At 36.0% G+C, this 23,010-nt stretch overlaps 1 protein-coding gene across 13 annotated transcripts in view; it reads left to right on the top strand.

Annotated features, from left to right (window-relative positions):
• MYO3B (myosin IIIB) overlaps window positions 1-23,010 on the top strand; it is a 173,196-nt gene that overhangs the window by 130,303 nt on the left and 19,883 nt on the right. For 7 of the 13 annotated variants that reach the window (XM_085552465.1, XM_085552461.1, XM_085552458.1 and 4 more), the window contains 2 exons: window positions 4,730-4,793; window positions 5,679-5,814. In XM_085552465.1, the coding sequence (XP_085408591.1) occupies window positions 4,730-4,793; window positions 5,679-5,814 (200 nt within the window). Of the gene's footprint in view, window positions 1-4,729; window positions 4,794-5,678; window positions 5,815-23,010 lie in introns of those variants that run through there. The other 6 variants (XM_085552467.1, XM_085552466.1, XM_085552464.1 and 3 more) reach the window with 2 other exon arrangements.

Below are 23,010 nucleotides of genomic sequence, written 5' to 3'. Positions count from 1 at the left end.
TTCAGTGAGACTTGAAAATGTTGAGCATTTCACAGGTGATGTTCAGAATCTTAGGACTAAATCTGGTAACTTCCTTCCCATAAATCAAGGCTCTCTTCTACATGTAACTGTTAGGGGGAGTTGGGTTTTAAGTGTGTGGCTGTTCAGTCATACAGAAAACTTGTAGGAAACAGTGGTGAATAATAGTGCAGATGTTTAACACAGTAGCTTGTAATCTATCTCTAGGGAAGGCAGCCTTACTGTGGCTTCACATACCATTGAACTGATATGTTGAATAATAAAATATTCTTTTCATTTCATTTCCTTTCAATTCTTTCAATTTCTTTTCATTTCTTTTGATTTCTAGTTAGTAGTTTTGGAAAATAAAAAGGAGCTGAAAAGTATTCAGGATACAAAAGAAAAATCACATAAAGTTCTTTCCCGTTGTATGTGCAGGATATATAACAGCCTGTTACTTTTTCCAAAGATCTATTAAGAAAAAAAAAAAAAAAAAAAAAGAAGTTCCAGTACTATAACATATATAAAACACTCAAATTTACAAAGTTATAAATTTCAAAGTGCTTAGAGGAAAATGGCACTTACAAAATAATTAAATTCCTTCAGTGAAATTGAATCTCTACACCTAGTTCACACTCCCTAGTTGGTGAATGCAGGACATAAGCTAGTAAGTGTTGTAAAGTGCTAATTAAAGTGCACACATTGTTAATTTAACAATGCATGTGCTTTATATTATGGCAGAAAGAATTGTTTCCACATAGTTATGTCTGTAACTGTAACATCATGTCAGATAATATCTCTTGCTCCTTTCTTTTCTTGTGGTGTTCTGTGTGTTAAAGACACTTGTTAAAAGATAATTGTCATCAATATTAGTTTTGCACTCTTGACTCAAAATCATTGTGATTTTTCTCCTACAGCTTTCTCTGTTTAGCTAGCTGGTATCATATTCAAGCTTTGACTGGTTAGTATGTGTGTCCTCATACAGTTTTTATTTTAGTAAAACTCTTCATATGAGATATGAAAACATTCATATGAGACTTAGACAATCAAGGAAGGATGATAAAGTGAACAAAACTACATGAGCATGACAGTTTAGGCGAATATTCAGCAGCAAATTTCTGTTTTGCCTGATTTAAGCCAGGCACATGAATCTGGATATCTTGTAAACTTTCCAGGTAAATGTGCTGACTGGATCTCATCTGTCTTACCCAAATACTGCTGTGGAAATTAAAATTTTTGGAAACCATAGTGAAAACAGTTTCATCAAAGGTACCTTGAAATATCCTGTACCTCAGTATCACTCTCAGATGCCACATTTTCAAATTTTAGCAACCTACACTAGTTGACTCATACAAATTAGCTGATGCTGAACTGCATTTATATTGGATTTGATTAGACATACAATATCAGGCAGATTTTCAAAAGATCTCAGAGTCTGATCTCAAGATTTTCAGCTTCTGTTGCTTCAATGAAGGACATAGTATATCCTCTCACTGAATTTCATGAGGTTCTCCTCTGTCTCATTTTCTATCCCGATGAGGTTCCTCTGAATGACAATGTCACCACTCTATTAATGAAGATTCCACTTTACACAATTAGGGAAAATTATCTATTCCTCTGCCAAGACCAGAACGACAGCCTTAAGGAAGCCCTGGTGGTAGTGTTATGTTTTGGTTTATCTGATTCACTCATTGGGTTTCTTGTTTTATTTTGCTGGAGACAGTCCCCTGCCAGCTGAGGCTCAGGACTTGCCCTGACATGTTCATGGGTTGTGGTAATGAATCCCTGACTGATAGTAATGTTTTACAAAATAGGCAATTTCTCTTAATTTGAATTGATCTCTGGAAATGGCACCCATATCTCTGCATTATCTTCTACCAGGTGAAAACAAGTGCTCTATGGTTCTATGTAGTTTCCTATTTGCCACTGACTTTACGAGGACAATGATCTGATCTCCCTTAGTATGTTCCAGAGCAAGATCTCATATTTTATTGCAATTCAATTATTTCAATATACCACTGAAAGTACTCAGGACTTTTGCTGTCTTCTCCAGTGTTTCTGCAGCTTTAAAGGAATCCAATAAGTCATAGAAAGTTCATCACTGGACAGAACTTAACCATGCTGTTGCAGTTTGTGCATAGGTAAAGAAAGTGAGGATTGTATGATGCGACACAGTAAACTGCTGACTGTTCTTACTACTGCACATTACTGGTGCATTCGTGAACATCCCCAAAGGTTCTCTTGTAGAATTTATCATGCAGAAATGCAGAATTACACATCACGTTGCTTTTTGGTTGGTTGTGAAAAACACGATGTCATTGGGATCCTGGTAGAAAATCAAGATTCTAAGGCTTCAAAATTCCAGAGGCTGATTTTTGTTAGCTTAAGGTGTACAGAAAGGCAAATAGCTGAACTCTACCTTCGTGCTTTAAACATTTGGATAACGTTATATCCCCTGCAAAGCAGAAGTGTTAGCAAAACCATACAAAATTCTAGATTACTTATAGAACATAGAGATTAATTCAAGCTGCAGATTTAGATCCAGATCCAAATCAGCCCAAAACCTGAATATTGAATTTAGATCATGATTTATTCCTATTTGGCATTTTGGTCCATTACAACATATTATACAACATACTGATTCAAGAGCAGATTTTGATTTTGACATCCATTATAGAAATATTTGAGATTTATTCATTGTTTCTAGAATATGTTCTATGTATTTTCTGCAGTGTGGGGAGATGGGGAAGAATCATCTTAAGAAATGCTTGAGTATTTCGGGAGGAAATCAGTGAATTATATAAATAATCCTGCTAAGTAGTTATGTAAGTAATATATATACAAGAGAAACAGCAAAAAAGAACTTTACAAAATGGTACATGTTCAAATGCAAGGTCAAATACAGTCCTCAATATACTTTTTGGTGTGAGAAGTGTCTCAGTACAAATTAGGGTGTGTTTTCAAAGTGGTAAGTGAGCTTACACTTACAAAAACAATATTAAATATAAATTATAGCTTAGACAGAATATTTTCCTTTACTTTCATAACATCATTGAGTAATTGAAAAAAAAATAAATCTCAAATCCAAAACACAACAAGCAAATCCAAATTTCATTCACAAAACTTCAACATTCCAGAAAAACTTGATGTTTGCCACGTCCATGGATGCTTCCTATTGTTTCCACTCACCAAAATAACTACCATGTTACTGTCTTTATTGTTGTGATCAAGCCTGAAACAATTCAAGCAGCCCCTTGAGTTTTTTTAACACATTCAGATGAAATTAATTTAAAAGCTTAAACACTATCACAATATAAGGTTTTAAATATTTCAGTAAGCTTTGTGGATATCCTAGAATAAATATATCATCTGACACATGCATGTGGTGATGTACTGTTTTTAAATCCGATAGGTATAGTCTAGAATGTTTCAAGTCCTTCAGTCATGTCATTTCAATTTGAAGTATTTTTAGAAGCTACATTTTAAAAGGTAAAATGTGCATATGTTTTTTAGAGTTCAATGTGTTGTTCTGTTTTTATGAGTCCTTTATATTCAGTGTACAAGTAATGACAAAAATGAAATTTGAGGTAACATAAATTGTATTTTCTTTTACTCAGTAAAGCAATTTTTCTCCTTTATATTTCTTCTTCCCACTGTGACTGAAAGGGCAGAAAGGTATTCAGTTGTAATAAATGGAAGTTAAACTGAAAAAGCTTACTGCCTTAAAAAGGTTTTTTCCATCCATGAAATAAAGAAGTTATGATGTATGTCATAAACTGAGATCTATGACTGAAGCTTACATTCCAAATGTTTCCATTGAAATACAACTGCAGTTAACTGTATTTTCAGATGGATTGTGATAGTGGCGGTGATTAATGATGCAATGGCTGAGGCAACTTTTGACAAAATGGAAGTCTTGCTTTTAATCCCAGTTGTAGGACCGTGAGCTCATCAAATAATCTTTAGGAACCTCACTTTTGTTATCTGTTAAATGCAATAGGTAGAATTTTTATTATTATTATTATTATTTACTTTGCATGACTGAAGTAAAGTTTTTTCTGTGAGGAATTTAGTATTGAGAAGATCCATTCACTTCAAAGGCCTGCCAACGAGCATCAGAGCCTACAGAAGGATTTTATGATACTTCAATTAGCTTTAATGAGAGCAGAAGTTGACCTTTAGTATTTATATGGTAAAATAATAAAAGGTACAGACAAAGTTAATGTAAGAACTCTTACTTAATCCAAAAAGCTTTAGGGGAGCACAGAGCTGTGTGTCTCACTTCTTCTTTCTTTGTCAAATTTCCCGAGTGCCCAAGTTTGAATTTCTGTGTGAAAAACAGCTCTTTGCAGCCTCTGGAGGAAAAAGATATTTCATGTTAAATCTTGTAAAATTAATTTTAACAAATTACTTCAATCTCATAGAATTCTCATAAACTCACTTTACACATACACAGATATCTGCAATTTTTTAATGATGAATTCATTGCTCATAGCTAGTTACCATATTTAATAACATGCACTTCCTTACAAAAGGAAATGGGACTGGTCTGTGTTTTCTCTGAATTGATCATATGTGCATATTTAGTGACAGGGGTGGGAGGGGGATAAGGGGGGGAGGAAGGAGGGGAGGAGCATCAAAAATGTGTGTGCTAGTAAAAGCCTTTTATGAGAATGAAGAAATTACAATGTTTTAACTGCCTTTTTTTTTTTTTTTTTAATCTTGCTTTTAGGCAGCAAACAAGTAACCAGTCTTCTCCTGTGGCGCCCGATTTTCTTGACAAACAAACAAAAAAGGTACTGCTAAGTTTGTATTCTAAAATAACATTGCATTGTAACTTCAAATTCCTGAGTCCACATTTCTGCAGTGTGTTCGTGGCTGCTTGGCATTGCCATCTGAATATGAAACCGTTAGTGATGTTTTGAAGTCTTTGAGACAAAAGCCTGCTCGCTAAGAACTTTAGTTCTGTAGAAAGACAGGGAGGTACAGCGAATAAGAGAATCAAAAGGCTGGAAATTTGCTGCTGAGAATAAATGCTAGCTGCTCCCTGAGGTGATTTGTCTGTGCACTTCACTTTCTACAGATGTTAGAGCCTCTTTTTTAGTAAGGACCTGAGGTTCTTTGGTAGCACTTTGATATCCTGCTCGAATTCAATATGTGAAATGGAGGAGTCGCTCTGTGACTTGGAGCACAGCATAGTCTTTGAAGTCTGATCCAATTTTTGCTGCTTACCATTTGATGTTGAAAGGATGAAATGGAGAAAATGTACAGTTTTTGCCAGTAACTCTGCTGAGCATATGTAAGATTAAAAAAACAAAATCCCTTGGATGATGTACTTAGAAATGTTAAGCAGATTAATACCTTCCTATAGCTTTTTTCTAAAGATACAAATTAACTATGAGAGGAAATCAGCATACAGTGCATGCTATGATTTAACTGCATGAGGAAAAGGGATAAATAAGTTAAATGGAAAAAGTAAACAAATGCTTGTGACATGGATGCTAAGTCAGTGGTGCTGAAAGCCACAAGAATCTTGTGTAACTTTAATCTCGCATTAGTCATTTCTCAAAGTGTTGTGAAAAATACAAAGTTGCTCTCTGTGGGATCACAGCTATAAGTTATCATGGCAGAGTGAAATCAGAACATTTATTGAATGCCTAAAACAGCTTTCTTTATTCCAGAAGGATTGGGATGAGATTGCTGCTTCTCCCTTTACTGTAAAAAATATGTTCAAGATGAGTGATTCGCAATTAATAAGCCAATCTCAGTCAATCGCAGACCATCAGTCAAGTCCCTTGAGACGCCCTAAAAAAGGAGGTAAGGAGTACAGAGTAACAGTGATTGTTTGTTTACTATTTATTAGCTGCACAGCATGTAACTTGCTTTATATATTCATTAACAATCCTTTGGCAGGGAATATAAGGGAACTAACTTTCTTCTACATATTTTCAAAACTGGATTTTTTTAAAGACTTTCAAGCACCTGACATACAGAGGAAAGGTATAGGGATTTTGGAAAAATAATTTCTATTGTAAACATGGTTAATAATCCTCAAATACCTTTCAAAAGCTTAAGCTCTCCTTTGCCTTCGAAGTAGAAGAAAGTAATGAAATCTCCTATGTTTGGCAGAATGAAAGACAATGTGTTTGTTTGTACTCACCATTATTTAGTTGGGAACACAGGAACACCTACAGTAATTCTAAAATCTGTGCAATCTGATTCCTTCCACAATTTAAGAAAAACAGATTGATAATGTGATACCTGTGACTAGCACAAAATATAATGATGATACATGATTATCCCAGCTTATTACTGAAAAAGAATTGTTCACAATTTTCTGTTGTATATTAATGTTTCTACTTATATATTTAATGGGACACCTTTCATCTTGTCAGTCTACAAGTGTTTATCTGAATACTTGGGCCCTAATCCCTCAATATCTTTAAACTTTATAATGTTCAGTTAAACAATTTATGAAGAAAAGAAGACAGGTACATACTTGAACATCCTTGTGTTATACAAAATAACATAAAGTCTTCTGCACAGGCATAATGTGTTTTTCATGCTAAAACTAAGTGGTATGTAAAGACAGCATGTTGAGAAATCCGTTATACTTTCTTGATTCATTTCAGTCCATATGGATTTTGATTCCATAGTGTGGGACTGCAGAGGATGTGTGCATTAGTATCTTAAATGACTGCATCTAAAACAATAAACCCGTCAAACCAAAATATCTTCATTGTAGCAAACCCTCTTAAGGAAAGCAGTCAGGGCCCAAATCTTACTGCCAATGGATATTGTATGTTATCCTGCAACTAGTCTCCTTGACATCAGTGACAATGTATCTGAAATTAAACAGTCATAGGGAGTAAAACTGGCAGAATTACAACCTTACAAACATCTGATTCCAAGTCATTGCTTAGTAATTCAGAAAGACTTCAGAGAATGTGAAGTCATGGAAGGGTACCGATTGAAAAAGAGATAAATACAACATTAATCTGAACTACTTAAGGAACATGTATGTGTAAAAGAGTAAGAGTGTAAGGAATTTCTCTGTAAAGCGTGAAGATACTAAAATGATCATATAAATCATGCTTCCATGAATGCTAGACAAGCAAACCTTCTTAAAAGCACAGCTTGTGTTCAGGTACTCAATGCTTTCACACCCTGATTGCTCAATTCAGTCTTATTGTACAAGGTATATTTTTAAGCACAAAGTATTTTAAAACCTATTGTGAAAACCAAGTGAAATAGCAAATATCAAACATTACTTTTGAAATAAGAACATGTGTATGCAATACACATTTTATAATGTGAGACTTTACTGCATGGGTTATATTTCACAAAACAGAAAGCTGACCAAATAATGTGGAGACTGTATTTTCATAATGAAACATCACTCTACTATGCTACATATTCATGTTGAATTCTTCTGTCATCGTGGTGGTAGTTCAATGAAGCTGGAACACAGAGAAAGGAATGTGGTAGGGTTCTGCACTGGTTTCTTGCACAGTTTTGAAGCAGTGTTGTTGTTTGCTAAAGGAGTTGTTTGCTAAATTAATATATTATATTAAATATAATCCTTTATAGGTAGGATTAAATGCAAAGTGGAGGATAGGCAGCTCGTTTTTCTTGAGACCTCGGTAGGGTGGTGCTCTCAAAAGAGAGAAAATGATTGACATGAGTTTACATGTTTCTTTATTTGTCAGTGTATTTATCAAGTGCACCAGTTTACATCTTGTCCAGCTTCCTGATGTCATAGGAGATTATTTGAAATGATAAATAAGAAAGAAGTGATTCATGGGGGGCTCACCAATGTAACTTTGGCTAAGGAGTATGTATGACTGAGATAGTCCTAAATTAATAGGAAATAGGTTTGTGAAAAGCTATTAGTATCTCTACACTGACCAGAGAGCATGACTCTTAATGCTAACACAGACACTTTAAACATTTGAGAGAATTAGTGTTTCTTACCATGGACATTCTCATGTGGGATAAAAGGATATATTTCTTAATGGTGTTTAATTTGTGCCTTGCTCCTCATGCTGTTGGCTGCAGTGCTGAAACCTTGAGAGGCAGAGGAATTTGCCAGGGTTCTGAGATGTTCTGAATTATGCAGTCTGCTGTGTCTCTTGCTCTATTTTGAAGCTGAAGTACTGAAACTTGCACTATAGTTGTAAAAGTCAGAATATGCAATATGCCCTTTGATTTTATCTTTCATATTCTGAAAACGAATGGAAATTAGGACCCAGCCCTGTTTCAAGCTGGACCTGTACTCATCAGTGACCGATTTTGAATGTTTGCCTTGCAATGTTTGTGGATTTTATTTTTTTTTCATGTTGCTCTTTTTTACCCCTTCTCTTCTGGCAAAGTAAGCATGAAATGCAGTTGGGTGAATGTCACTATGCTGGGTTGGAAGAAACATGTGAAGGTAATCATTATTTGTTGCATTGTTGGAGAGCAAGAATATAACAAAATGCATTCATGCTTGATGATATCATTTGATATCATTATAGCTATTATTGTCTACATGAAAACCAAAACTTCTGTTCCATAGCATCATGTGACACGTTGCCAAAGTTTTCCACTAGTTGTCACTGACATACAGGGTGGTACTGACACATGGATGCCATTAATTTCAGAATCCTATCATTCAGGGTTTTAAATCAAAGAATTTATAATCTATTTAGAATTATTTTTGGTCATATAATCAGGAGTTTCATTTCATCATTTTGAAGCCCCCCACTGAGATTAATTTTACACTGAAGGAATCTAAATCATGAAAAACTTGACTGTAGCCAGCAAAGTCATAACAGTGAATGAAACTGGGTCTCTTAGTTTAATAAAACTGACTTGAAAAATCCCCTGCATATCTAGAATTCAGAGTTTTTTTGGGGTAGGACTTTTTTTAAGTTTGAGTTTTATTTTTTTGGTTTGTTTTCCATGAGTTAGTGTGGTTTGAGATTGTCATTCTGTTAGTAAATAGAATAACAAGATCATAGGACAGTCTGAACCTTACAGGAAACAAAGAAGCCAGCGTAGCATTACAGCGTATGATCTGGTGGCACTGAACTTGCTGTAGCTATTGATAAGGGCTATGAGATTTCCATAGTATTCTTCTGTTATGTACCACACTGCAGACAAGTTGAATCCTAGGTCAAAGGAGTTGCTAATGAAATACGTTGTGTAATGCATTTCCATGGAAAGAATCCTCCCACAGCAGTGTCTGCTTCTTCTGAATCAAAGTCTGACTGGGCACAAGCAGGAAAAAAAGTAGCTTCTTTTCCTTTTTCCCTTAAGTGATCAAGTATCACCACTTTACTGATGTCTTCAGTTGTGTGATCTGTAGTGGGCTTTGAGCATAATAAACAGAAATCACATTTGCAAATATTTCATCTTTGTCTTCAAGAAAACATATAAATAGAAATCATATGAAGGAAAATATACTTTTTTTAGGATGTCTATTGGGAAAATAAACTCAAAATAAAACTGTATCTCAGGAAATCATTGTTTCTGTCATTATAATAAATGATGAAGCTTAAGTAGTGAGGCTGCTTACGCAGATGGATTTTCTTGGTGCAAGTAAAGCTATTACTGTGCACTGGATTTTATGTGGTAGAACCCTGCAAGAGGCTTCAGGGAGAACCTGCCCATTCCTTGGAAGGTCCAATATTCATTTTTCTGTATCTGTACTGGGTAGGTGGCAGTTAGCTTCATGGGCCATTGAGTTGATAATCATAGTACAGTTGCAGTATTTCAGTCCTTCAATATGTAGTTCCAGTGTGGATTCAGAAAATATGGCTCCAAAACAAATGATGTCTGTTGAACTCTCTGCTTTATGTGAAGTTTTTAGCTGTGATCTGTGATTTGCACAGATGTCTTTTGTATTCTGAACTGGCTCACTCACAGTTACTTTGTTAAACCTTTTGCTACTCTGTGATGGCATGATTTGCAGGCTATGTTCTTCCAACAAATCTGAAAATAATTTATGCTGTTCTTAATTTTTTCTTTACTGTTCAGCTTCTTAATTGTTTTTGTTTGTTTGTTTTTTTATTGGTTTTTTTCCCCCCTCCAATAGAAAAAGACACAAAAAGTGACAAGTGATAAATAAAAGCTTTGATTTGTTAAACATGTTAGCTCTGTGTTTAGCCCTAGGCAGTGAATTTCATTATAGACTGGGTTACTTCTGGATTGGTTATTGTGATTGCTTCCAATGCAAAAGGATTTGACCTGCAGTCATAACTGTTTAGTATCAAAGGTGAGATATAAGATAAAATGCATGTTAACTGCACAGGTAAGCTGCATGTATGAAAAGGTATACACAGCTGGACTCATCGCTTGTTCTATAATATGCTGAAATTACAGCTTATATTAACTGCAGTGCAATAAAAAGAGAATGTATATTTCTCATAGAAAAAAAAAAAAGTATAATCAATTTAATAAAGTCAAGAAGTAGATGTAATAACACTGTGCCACAGAAACAGGTTTTAGTAGGAGTTCTATTTCTTCCCATAGCACGTGATGTCCAGGGATATCTTTCTGACCCAAGCTGCATTTCACCTGCAGTATCTGTCTTCATTTTCTCTTCATGATGTACAGTTTATCTGAGAGCTCCTTTTTGCCATTCCTTTGTTGGTAGTTAAACTTTTTATCATGCAATACCTCACTGTTCTCTTATTAATACTTGAAGTTTCTCGAAGAGTTCTCTAGCAGCATTATTTATATTAGTTAGCCACCACTGCTAGTGATCAGAAACAGCAGCATGTTTCAGACTGTCAAGGAAATAGCGTGGTTCCCAATTCATTGCTCTTCCATTTCTAAATGGTTCTGTAAAGTATTGAATTAAAGTATGAAACTGCATTGTGTCTTCTCAGTATAGTTGCTTTATCTCTGAGATTATTTAGCCACAATTGATATTACTTTGTGTTTGGTATTTGCTGTGTTTTCCAAAGAAAAAGACAATTCAGATACTGCTTAAATTTAATTTTTTTTTCCCCCAATACCAGAAAAGTTTGGGCAATGTTTTTATTGTTTCAGATTGTTTTGTAAGAAAAGAAAGTTTAAGGCAGTTCATCATTAACTATGATAGAGATAAAAATATATTCTGCTAGCTGTAAGCTACCAAATTGTTTCTGTATATTTGCTGACTTTTGAGCTTAGAATTGGCTATTCTGAATCCTCCACACATAAATAGTAATAGATGGAGCTCAGATCTTCATTGTATGTTGTCTGCTGTATGTATTCTGGAGTTGCTTACATCCTTAAATTTGTCCATGGATACTACTGAGAGAAAATGCAGTGGTAAAAGGGGTAGCATAATTAATGTGAAGGTGACAGAATGATACATTAAGTATGAGATAGCTCTGTAAGTACTGTAAGAAATTTATTTCAAAATCTTTCAAAATGTTACATACTTTGTATGTGTTCGGATTTTTTCTATTTTCTAATTTGCATAATTATCCTAGTAGTAGGATTGTAGATTGTGATTAACTACTGATGATACATAGATGAATAGAAACCATAGTATATAATTTGTGTGGCTGATCAATGCAAATAAGTAAAATAATGCCTCTGACACATAAAGTATAGATCCTTGGGACAAAGTATTTGCAGTGGCACATGCGAACTTCTGAAGATACAAGTTATTCACAAATACTTTTCGATCCGTATGTTTTCCATTCTGTAAATGATGGACTGGTGGTGAAGTATTTGGGTGGAAAGAAATTATCTTAGATAATGTATTCATTCTTACTGAATCACTCAGCGATTGTGTTCCTTTGCTCTCCTTCATTGTTTTACATTTCAGTTCTCTCAAGAATAATCTCAGTTGATTGTAATGATTAAGTTGAATATAGCAAAAGCAAATACTAGCTTCTAATAGTAATTACTATCTTGTAGAGATCATTTCTGTCCCCAGGCAAGGATAATCCTTCTTAAGGATCTTTCTTGCATATGGAGAGAATTACTGAGAGCCAGTTGTGCTCATGCATTGGCTGACATTGGCAGTTCACCAGAAATTAAAGGCCACAATCCCACCTTTCCTGCTTGTAAGACCTGTCCCCTAAGGAAAGATAAGAATACCACAGTCACAGGAGGAATTGTTACTGTTGCCAGTATGGGAAGGAGAAGCTGCTTTTTTATATGCAATCAGACAGGCAACAAGACTTTATAATAACTTACAAGAATGGTTTAATGAATTATATTATTGATCTTACTAAAATCTTCATATGATCAATTCTTTGTCTCTAAGGTTTGTTCCGTTTGGCAAAGAGTATCTCTCATAGAAGCACAAGCATAAGCAATGAGTGAAAAGATGGGAAACAATATAATCAAAAAGCAGCCTCTTGCTTGCTGTGTTAGTTTGGCCTCCTGGCTGGGCCAAGTCCATAGAGGAGTGTGGAGGGAACAGTTGTGAACAGCTGAACGGCATTGTAAATGCTGGTGAAAGACCCTGTCATCTTACACATTTCCCATCTGACACCTGCATTTTGTAAGGAAATAAACTTAGAGACTGTGTGATTGCCTAAAATTTAGGTTAAATAGCTATATCAGTTCTTTACCTTTGGCTGGAGCTAGTTCTCTCTGTAGGCTATGAAGTACTCTTCAGTTCTTTGGCCATGGCTTTGTGAAAGTAGTGCTGTTCTTGGGATGCCTTTCACCACTTTGCTTGTTTGCCTCATGTGCACACATACAAGTCACATTCAAAATAAGGAAAGAAGTGTTGTATTGTCCCAGCCTCTTTCTTTAGTTCTGGATTTGCAAACACCAAAAATGCCCTCCAGCAAAGTGGTGCAATTGTTTTTTCTGTATTCTTTTAAGGCTGTTCTTTACCATAACTAAGAATATGCAGTAAAGAGCATGACTATCAAATGAATAATATTCATCTTGTGGGTTCTGAAAGGCTTTTTTGCAGGGAGGAAAAAAGTTCGCTGCAGCTCCATGAAAAAAAAGTCCTGTGAACTAATCTGAGTAGCAGCTTACATGGATGTAGTACTAAAATTTCAAAACAACCAGCTGCTACATTTAAAAATACATAAAAGAGATATTTGTGTAACAAAAATCTTCATGTTGTTGGTTTGTTTTTAGAGAAGTTTGGATCTGCATCCAGTGTTCCAAAGGGGCACAGATAGAAGATTCCAGCTTGGGCCCACCTCTTGTACTCATATTTTGCTCATCAGACTTAGAGACAAGTGATATCAATTTCTTTCATCTGTTGCTCTCCATGTGCTTACAATTAATCTTTCATTCACAAGAAACTGATAAATTGGAAGTACCGCCTCTTATAACCTCTTAAGGATCTGGCCTTGCCAGTGGTATTCAGAACAGCTGTCAGGAGTCTATAGTAAATACCAGTTTTCTGTCTACTGTATTAAGGATCATTCTTTGTTCCTTTTGATCATTGATTCAGGTCCCGAGAAGGTAAGTTCCTCACCTTCATGCACAAAGGAGCATGAAGGACAAAGGACAGAGTAGCTTGCAAACTGTACTCTGTTTTGAAACATTCACTCATGGAAGAGTCAACAGAATCAGCCAAAAGCAGTTTGGCTTTTAAGTAGTTCTGCTATTATTTGTAGAATTGCAGTGTTTTGTGGTGTGATTGGCAAGGATGGGCAGTTGACTTTTAGGCTTTGCTTCTTGTGTTTTTTTGTTTGTTTGTTTTTTAAAGTAATGGAAGTATTGAAAAAAAGGAAATGTTTTCCTGGAGAAGTGGTCCATCAATAGGGCAAAAAACACTGATCATAGCAGATGAAGCCATGGGGAAAGTCACATGCAGAGTAAAGCTGAGAGGCATATAGACAAAGTGAACAGAAAGCAAGCCAAAAGTGGAATGGAAGGAGAGCAGAAAGCCTGTGTAAAGAACCAGGACAAGTTCCTTCAGAGAAGGAAGAAAGAGGAAGATGGGGGGGGGGGGAATATGTTGGGGGGAAAAAAAAAAGTCTTTTAGTTTCAACAATGACAGAACACTCAGTAACCAACAGCAGTGAAGGATACTGACGGTTTTTTTTTAGCATTGCTTTTCTCATGTGTGTGCTGAAGTTTTCCTGGGGGAAAAGTTTAATTTTAGCATTAGAGTATTTGAAAGGAGTACATCGCTTTGTTACTGAAGGAGAGGTAACTTTCATGCTGTCTTGAAAGGCAAAAAGTTTTTGAAGGATTATCAATACTTATTAAACTGTTTCTTTTGCTGAAGTACCTATACCAATGCCTTGTCAGTTTCCAACATTTTACATCATTATTGCAACATAGTTTTTCTTTTTGCTTACGAAGTGTGTGACTTTGAAAGGGTAGAGTGATAATTGCTCCAAAATGTTGGAAGATAAGGAACAGACCTGGTGGAATAAGGGAAATTTTCCCTTGTGTAGTGTAACCTTTCCTTCAGTGAAACTTAATTATTATTACTGTTTATGAATTTTGGAGGCTATCCAAAGCAAAACAAACAAACAAAAATAGTGAAGTGTGTCCATAATGTAGTAACATGTGAAGAGACAAATTAAAATACAAGATTCCACATAGCAGTTAAGCAATCCACTCAACCTTAGAACAACATTCCAAACATTAACTGGGAGAGGCAAAACTGAGAATCCTCCCTCTGGACCTCTAGCACTTACAGTCTTGCATTCTGTATTTTGCTGTCCCATCCAGTGCAGTCATACAACTACTATGCCTTCTACTTTTTGGCAGGTATATTTCTAAAAATGGTGCTGATCTAAACTGGATCTAAATAAATCACTATTACACTGCTGATTCACGTTGGGCTGAAATATGCCATAATTTTCTTTGTGGATTAAAGGAGGAGCCATTGAGATAATGAGTTAAACAGTTTGATTTTAAATGCATCCAGCTTAGCTTTTAGGCAGTTTTGTCTTTGAAATATTGTTCAGTATTTTTGCACCATTTTACTTTCTAACATTATGGGCTTTTCAATGTGTTTCTATCCATCTCTTTATTTTAGGTCGGACCTCAGCAAGAGATAAGGGTCTTTAGGGTTCAATTTGAATTCATTAACCTACGGCTGTTTTGCATCTTATCTGCCATTCCAGACTTTGGCAAGAATTCTAAGTTCATGTTCTTCTACAGCTTCTTGTAGTGGCTAGTTACTTTTCCTAAGTCCTATGACTATGCAGGGTCATCTGAAGCAGAACAAGATGTGCCTTGCTTTTGGGCATGATTCTTTAACAAGTTTCAGATGAACTGATGGTTGCTTCTGAGAATTAGGGCACAACTTACCCTGCAAGTTGGCAGACAAATTCAAGTCAGTATTTAAGGTTTTATAAGTGGGTTCTCAAGATCCAGGCCATTGCAAGCTCAGTGGTTTTATTCCCTGTTGCTATTTAAAATAATAATAATAATAATAAATTTTAAAAAATTTAAAAAAAAAAAAAAAAAAGTGTTGAAGAGCAAGGAGTGTCTTCCAGTTTGACATCTGCTTAAGTTATGTAGTAACATCATAACACTTTGGGGGAAAGCATAGTTTTGTGTTGTCGCTTATGTCCTGGTAAATGACATGGTATTCCCTTGATATTGTCAAATAATTTCTCCAAAGAAATCAATGTTAGCAATAGGAAAACTATTATTGACTATCCTTGGATTTGCAGTTCCATTTATTTCAGACAGAAAAATTAGTTCGTCCCACACGTGTTCCCTCCAGTCCTCTGAAGGTGTGCAAAGGTTCACACTTTCGCTCTTTGAGGCAACAACCAGACAGAAAAACATGCTTAAAGGAGTCATGAGTGGGCTTAAAAGAGAGTTAAAGGAAGTGATGTTCTCTAACCTGGAAATACTGCATTTGAAGTAAAGAATCAAGAGATGCAGATTTGTTTTGACTGAAGGAGCATTATTTTGATTTCATTACTGGCAATGCAATAAATAAAGATTGCTGTATGATTTTTCAGTAGAACTTCAGATCAGATTATTTAGAGTTTCCAAAAGCCCTTTGCTGAGGAACAATGGAGCTACAGTCTCCAATGTATTCAGTGACTTCCTAAACAACCATTTATTCCAGGTGAGATTTTCAAAATTTGCCATAGGAGCCTGGCTACTAAGCTAGATTCTTGAGAAGGCTCTCAGTACCTGAAACTGGGAAAAAGGAGAGGATTCAGGAGAAAAGAATATTTCCCCTGCATACTGCAGCCTTCTACCCTAATGGCTTTGGTTCAGGTTCATACTGCCTTGCTTTAGCATGCTTCCTATCTTGGAATGAATTAGTGCAAAGACACAGAGCTGGCACACAGCAAACACACCTTCTACCCTTGGAGTTCTCTCTGAAGAGACTTCAGGGTAACTGTAAATTAGGCCCATTATGCTTAACTTCATCATGTATCCTCATGCTACACCACGAATAAGCATGGCTGGTGTGTAAATCTAGCCCGTTGTATCTGGTTTACATTAGTTAAACTAATGCTTGGGTTTTTGTTTGGTTTTGTTCATACCAACATCAGAACATTGAGTAAGAACAACAGATCAGAAACAAAAAACACAAACATTTAAAAATACTGCTCCCACAGATTGGAGCACCAACTGTGTTTTATATAAACAATTTGAATAAATGTGACTGGATTTTTGACCAGATTCCTTCCCCTGAAGGACCCTTTGAGACAAAAACAAACTGAGCAAAACAAGTTTTAGTGGGTTGAGCCTAGGCCTGTTTCATGTAAGTGGATGACAGAGCTCGGAGCAGGAAGGCAGCAGTGTGCTGGAAGCTGATGTACATTGTGTTTTGCATGTTCCCAGCCCACTTGCCAGGAGTGATCTAGAACTGAAACAAGGCCCTCTTTTGCTGGGACACAGGGAAGGAGGCCATCACTAATCTAAAACAGCTCTGCTGTTTGAAAACAATAGACTTTACTAATTTGATATTCTGATTGTGCCACATTCTCATGTGAATGTGTGGTCTGTGGTGCCAGGTCGGGAAGGTGAGAGTCTCTGAGAACTGCTCTTTCTCTTGTGTGGGTCATTAAGGTAACCTGCCTTCTACTACAGTACCCTCTGTCTGCTTCCTTTTGGGTAGGTAGCATCACAGGGGAGATGAGGAAGTGGCTGTCTTCAGCTCTTAGCAGAACTGTCCAGCTGTGGGAGTCTGGAAGGAGTTATAACCCATGCAGATGTTCAGCATGACTCTGCCATGACACGAAGCCAGCAGAGCTCAGATGGCAGTTGCAAAAATGCTTGCAGAGCTGTTTCAAATAGGAAAGTCTGATATGGTTTTCATGTGCATGTGCCATGTGTCCTGTCACTGCAAGGAGGGAGGCAGGAGTTTTCCAGATCCCAGTGATGAAAAAAATGGAAGGCAAAGTTTTACTTGTAATAGCTGCATGAATACATTTTAATGGGGTCACTTTCATAAAGCACTCTGATATAGTTTCTGTAGGTGCTGTGAGTAAGTCCCCTAACTGGTGCAGAGGTGAAAGTGAAGATTGATTCTTACTGCAGAGCATGGTGCTTAACTTTCAGAAAGTTTCACTGCATAAAAGTGATACAGATTATTAATAGTATTGCTTGTCAGGATTTTTATTTAGCCTCATATTTGAAAGCTATCCCTTTATTTCTAAACCTTCACATTTGCATCCCTTTGATATGAAATACTTGTGAGCTAACTAGAGAACAGAGCTGTGAGTTCAGTAGCCAAGAGATCCTTGATTTATTAACACAGACTTGTTTGCAGTATCTCCTCCTTCTGAATATAACAAGTGCAGTAGTCACAGGCTGACGATGAGGGGCCCAATCCTTCAGGGTGCAGTGGTTGTTACTCACATTTCTTGTTTAAAGTTGATAGCACTCATTGCCTAAATAAGACTGTTCAGTGTGAAAGAGATGGAAGTGCAGATTCTAAATGACTGCTTAGAATTATAGGTTTAAAGTACAGCTTGGAAGGTAAATTGTGTTGAACAGTACAGGCAACTGCTAACTGGAAAGTCTTTTCTGTGTGATGTTTTGTGTTCAAGACAAAGGGTACTGTTGTGAAACAGTAATGAGCAGTAATTGTGATAGAAGTACAGAAGGAATTCAAGATGTAATAACTAACTGCTACATTGTCCTCTACAATGTCATTAAGACACTTAAAAGAGAAATTTAAATAACATTCTGTCACCTAGTTATTCTAAACACAATTATGAATGTACAGTTGATATTTAGATAAGTAATGCTCTACTAATGATGTTTTTGCAAATAACTGTGAGAAAATAATTTGATTGCTTAGAAATTTCAGAGTAATGTTTGCAGTGCTTGTCAGGTTTCTGGAAATTCAAAGATACTGATGTGTCTTCTTTTGGTATATGCGTATGACTATAGCTTGCACAGTTCTGTGAAACAAATGTGTTTTTACTGTAGTATTACACAGGAGAACATCTGGGAAAATTAAAAATTAAAAAAAAAAAAGAGTCCTTACTGTAGTTCAGCAGTCAGTTGTCTTCTCACAGGTGAAACTGCCATGCACAGAACCAGACAGGCTGTGTCTGCAGTTAGAAGGCTTAAAAAATGTAACTACTGTACTGCAGATGTATGTCAGCAAACCTCCTCACTGGAAAGGTTTCTCAACAGAGTACAGTGATTCTTAGAGCAGCTTGCCAGATAGAGTGAATTGTTCTGGTAAAAGAATAGCAATATTTCTAACTGAGGACTTCTATTAATCCAAGTAATAGTAAGAAATAAATAGCTGATAGAATTTGCCTGTGTGGATTAGGTTGAAAACTAGACTGCTATTTAGAGAAAGAGCCAAATTTTGATATATTTTCCTCAAGAAATTTTCACTGCCTTCCCTGGAAGCAAGCTATGGACCTTCTGCTTGTTGTGGCCCAGTCAAGTTACAGTCTACACTGCCATTGCTTTACAGGATTGCTCAGGCTCAAGTTTTCACTTGACATGAACTTTGCCAAACATGGCCTCATGATCAAACTTAAGTCTTTCCCTTTTGTCTGAGATGACAATTTGGATAAACAACAAATTTTAGTCCTGTAGATCCCTAGAATAATCAAAATAAAAGCGTAGGGCTAGAAATACATGAGAATGCCAAGCTTCAGATCTCTGTTCATAGCTTAGTTAAAACAGAGAAGGTCCCATGGACTCAATGGATTTTTTATGAGGTCAGAAAAATATCAGATGGACTAATGGACCCAGCACAACATAGTTTCCATGAAGCTGCCTTTTCTGATACTGAAGAGTAGTAGTTTTTTATTACTTTTTTTTTTTTTTTTTTTTTTTTTTTTTTAACCACAACATTCATTTTCTGGTGGTATTTCTGAATTGATTCAGATTTTCCAGAGCTGCTTGAAGGTTAAGGATTGATAGTGTATGCCAGTGCTGCACACAGGATGTGGTTTCAGCTGCAAACTGCCCATTCTACATATTCCAGTCAGAGAGTGGAAGTCAGTTTTTCAAAGCTTTCTTAATTTCTTCTGGAAACTCTTGGACATAGAATTCAGCAGTATAATGTATGCAGGGAAAGTTAGCAAGCCTTGCTACAAGTTTGTTATTACATATTATAAGAAGACCCAGTATAAAATGCCTAGGACAAGCCTTTTATCCAGACTAGTGCATTAGTAAATACTACTCCACAGACTTGCTGAGTAAAATTTTTGAATCAGTAGATGCAAATACTTCCTTCATCATCATCAGTGATTCTTTACAAGTGTGAACAGAGATGTCAATCCAAAGCATCATCTTTACCTGTTCTTTGTTTCACTGATTCCCATAGATTTCTGCCCTCTACTTAACCACAGTATTCAGAAAATCTGAAGTGCGCATGCAACCTACTAATGAGCGATGTACTGTAATGTTGGAAAGACAGAATTAATATATTCCAAAAACATAAAAATAAATCATTATGTTTTTAATGTCTGAGATTAAAGGTAAGTTTTTTTGTTTGTTTTCAAAAAGCATTCTAAAGCATTGCATCTTGAATTAGCGCAATTTGTGAAAGCATCCTTCTTTCAGAAATTAACTTATTAGAACCATTTTAAGTACATGTTCTGCAATGGTCTTTGGTCACTTTTAATGTCATTTTAAAGTATATCTGAATGTAAAAGGCTACAGTTTATTTGGTCATTATATAATTTGTCTAGATTGATCAGTTCAATATCTGATTTTTCAAGATTTCCTCACAATTCTGGAGTTTTAGCAATGCAGATATTTTTCTATTGCCCAAGGCAATAATAGATGTGGTGTGCAAACACTGCTTTAAAGCGAGTGTCTGTCTGCTGATTTACATATTTTAAAAGTATTAAGATCAAAAGTAATGAGAATTTAATCCATATGGCATGTAGAAGATAAATAGGAATATTAATACTGTATCAAATACTAATTAAAGGAAACACCAGCCCTATTTTTAAAATCTTGCATACAGATGAAAACGAAGTCATTGCAAAGTTAAGATCTGATTCTTAAAGAAATAAAGAATTAGCAGTTTTCAACCACAGCTTCTAAACATGAATCTGAATTCATGTGGGAGGTCAAGTTCTGGTTTCATCGTATTTTGCAATATTTAAACAGTATTGCTTTTTGTCAGGGCATCTCAGATCACTCTAAAACTACAAACTACTAACAACTTTCAAGATGGCAAATCCCTTTTGTTATAAAAGAAACTAAAATGCAGATGGTTTTTAACTTGCCTAAACATACTTGCCTGCAATAATATTCCATGCAGGTGAATTAGCACTAAGAAGATATGAGAGATCCATTTAGTGCATCATGATTTCTAAATCTGTAGCCTTTAGGTTCTCTCCTAAGTCATTGTTCACCGAATCACAGAATCACCAAGGTTGGAAAAGACCTAAAAGATCTTCCAGTACAACTGTTCACCAATTACCAGTAGCTCCCACTAACCCCTATCCCTCAACACAACACCCAATTGTTGTCAATATTAAAGGATGGGGGATACAATTATGTCAGAGAAGTGAGCTTGCAGTGAAGAGTTATCTTTGAAAGATGAGAAAAATAGAGAAATCTTAAAACATGTATGCTAGTACTGCAAGATCTTACAAGTAAGAGAATAATCTGCATTGTTTGCAATCTGAAAAAGACTCCAAATAATAGAAAGAACTGATTTTCCTCATTTGTGCTTGAAGAGTATATTTATTAAATCAGCTATCTACATATGATTACATATTAATATATGTAATATATTAATCAAAGTTATATTGAGACACAGCTGTACCTGACAGAGCCGGGAGGAAAGTCTAAAATGTTGCTTCTTGCTCACAGTATTGTGCACTATTCAGACTAACTGTTCTAGTAGGTTTATGGTTCCTGTGTCCTTTTATAGTAAATACAGCAATTAATTGTTACCATACAGCAAATCTTGTCTTCTGCACATTGAGAAAAAAGGCTGAGATCTGTGGGCTATCCTCCAAAGGGTAGTGATATTTCACTGCAGGTGCAAAGTAGAACAATCTGAGATGGAATAAACATCCACTGTAGCTGGATCAGAGTGGTCAGGACAAGGTAGTTAGCAGGTCAGTAAATTGCAACTCATCTGCAACCTGCCATCTCTTTTTGAAGTTCTACTTCATTGTGTAGCAAATGATGTGGTGATACGTCATCAGGTGTCAGTCATTCTGCATGTACATGGAACAAAGCTGTCAAGGAACTGGCCTCATAAAGCAAAAGGAAATTTGATTCAAGAGGAAAAAGGGAGGCCCTAGAGAAAGAACGTGAAGAAGATTGATATAAAACATTCCCATCTGTTTGTAAAGCCAATTTAACCAATCAGCAAAAACGATGAGTGGGGATATAAACCCATCTGCTTCTTGAACTCTTCCAGGAAATATTAATTGTACATGGTACCCCTTCTTTATGGTCAATCTAAGGATGTTTTCACACAGGTACCAGCCTCAGTCCATGTAGAAAAAGGTTATCTTTGTCCTATGTGACTTCATGTTTTTTTTCTCCCAGTCATCATTTCAAATTATCTTCTAAGAATGTGTTGGCTCTGCTTTTTGTGGGGAAGGGCCTCACTTGTAAGGAAGGATGTGGTTACATTCATTAAAGTTTTTTGGTGAATTAGCTGCAGAGTGGCTGCAGGGCCTTGTATTCAGGCATGTTTGTTTCCATTCCCTTTCCTGCAGAATAGCCCAGGTAGTCTTAAGTAGTTTTGTGTATTTTGTAGAAGATCTTTTAAATATTAAATAGAGCTTCATTTTCCAGATGGAGAATTAAAACATAGAAGCATTTCATCACATCCTTCATCCAGTCTTGAAGCAATTTTGAAACGTTAACTGAAAAAATCTATCTGCCTTGGAGCATTTTTACATCAAACATTGAATGGAAATATTTTCCTCAAACTCTTAAGCATATCCAAATATTAAATGAGAAGAGAGATGACTTTTCCAAGTGTTGGTGATGGTCTAATGCACCAAGTGTCAAGTTAATGTAAGTTTTTAAAGACAAAAATGTGGTGTAAACATTACACCGGGGGAGACTGGCAGGCGTCACTCTTATCATTGACACAGACTGATACACTGCTGGTGCTGATTTGCACTGATAGAGATGTCGTACACACCAAAAATCAGAGACAGTGTCTGCCCCTAAGTGTTTTGACCTAATGAGACAAGAAACAAAGAGGCAGAGGCAAAAAACTAAAAGAATGAGTAGTTTTGGAGATAAATATACGGGAGATAACATTCCTTCTCTTCCCTTAATGTTCACTTTTCAGACATGTCTTGATTTGTCTTTTGAGATAGTCTTTAGTAGCAACTGCAAACTGTCACTGTCCCTTTAGAACTGGGGAAGAGCAAGTGGTGACTGACTTTTTAATTTGGAAGAGGGATAATCATTTCTACCCTTAAGAGCAGGTGAATTTCCCAAAGGGGGAAGTCTTTTCATTACTGTAGGATTGTACATATGATACCTGTGTAGTTGTGCACTGTTTCCTCTGCTTTGGGTATTAAAACTAATCTCTTGTATGGCTGTCCCTGTTGGTGACCTTCAGCTGAACTGAAAAATCAAAATAACTCACAGATCTTTTTTTCAGTGGAGGAGCCAATTACTGCAGTGGTACTCTCTCTAATGTTTGTGAGTGAT

This window comes from Coturnix japonica, chromosome 7 (genome assembly GCF_054131305.1).
Source record: "Coturnix japonica strain WE chromosome 7, WE-NBRP24, whole genome shotgun sequence".
Lineage (NCBI taxonomy): Eukaryota > Metazoa > Chordata > Aves > Galliformes > Phasianidae > Coturnix > Coturnix japonica.
This window is presented reverse-complemented; position numbering and strand designations above follow the sequence as displayed.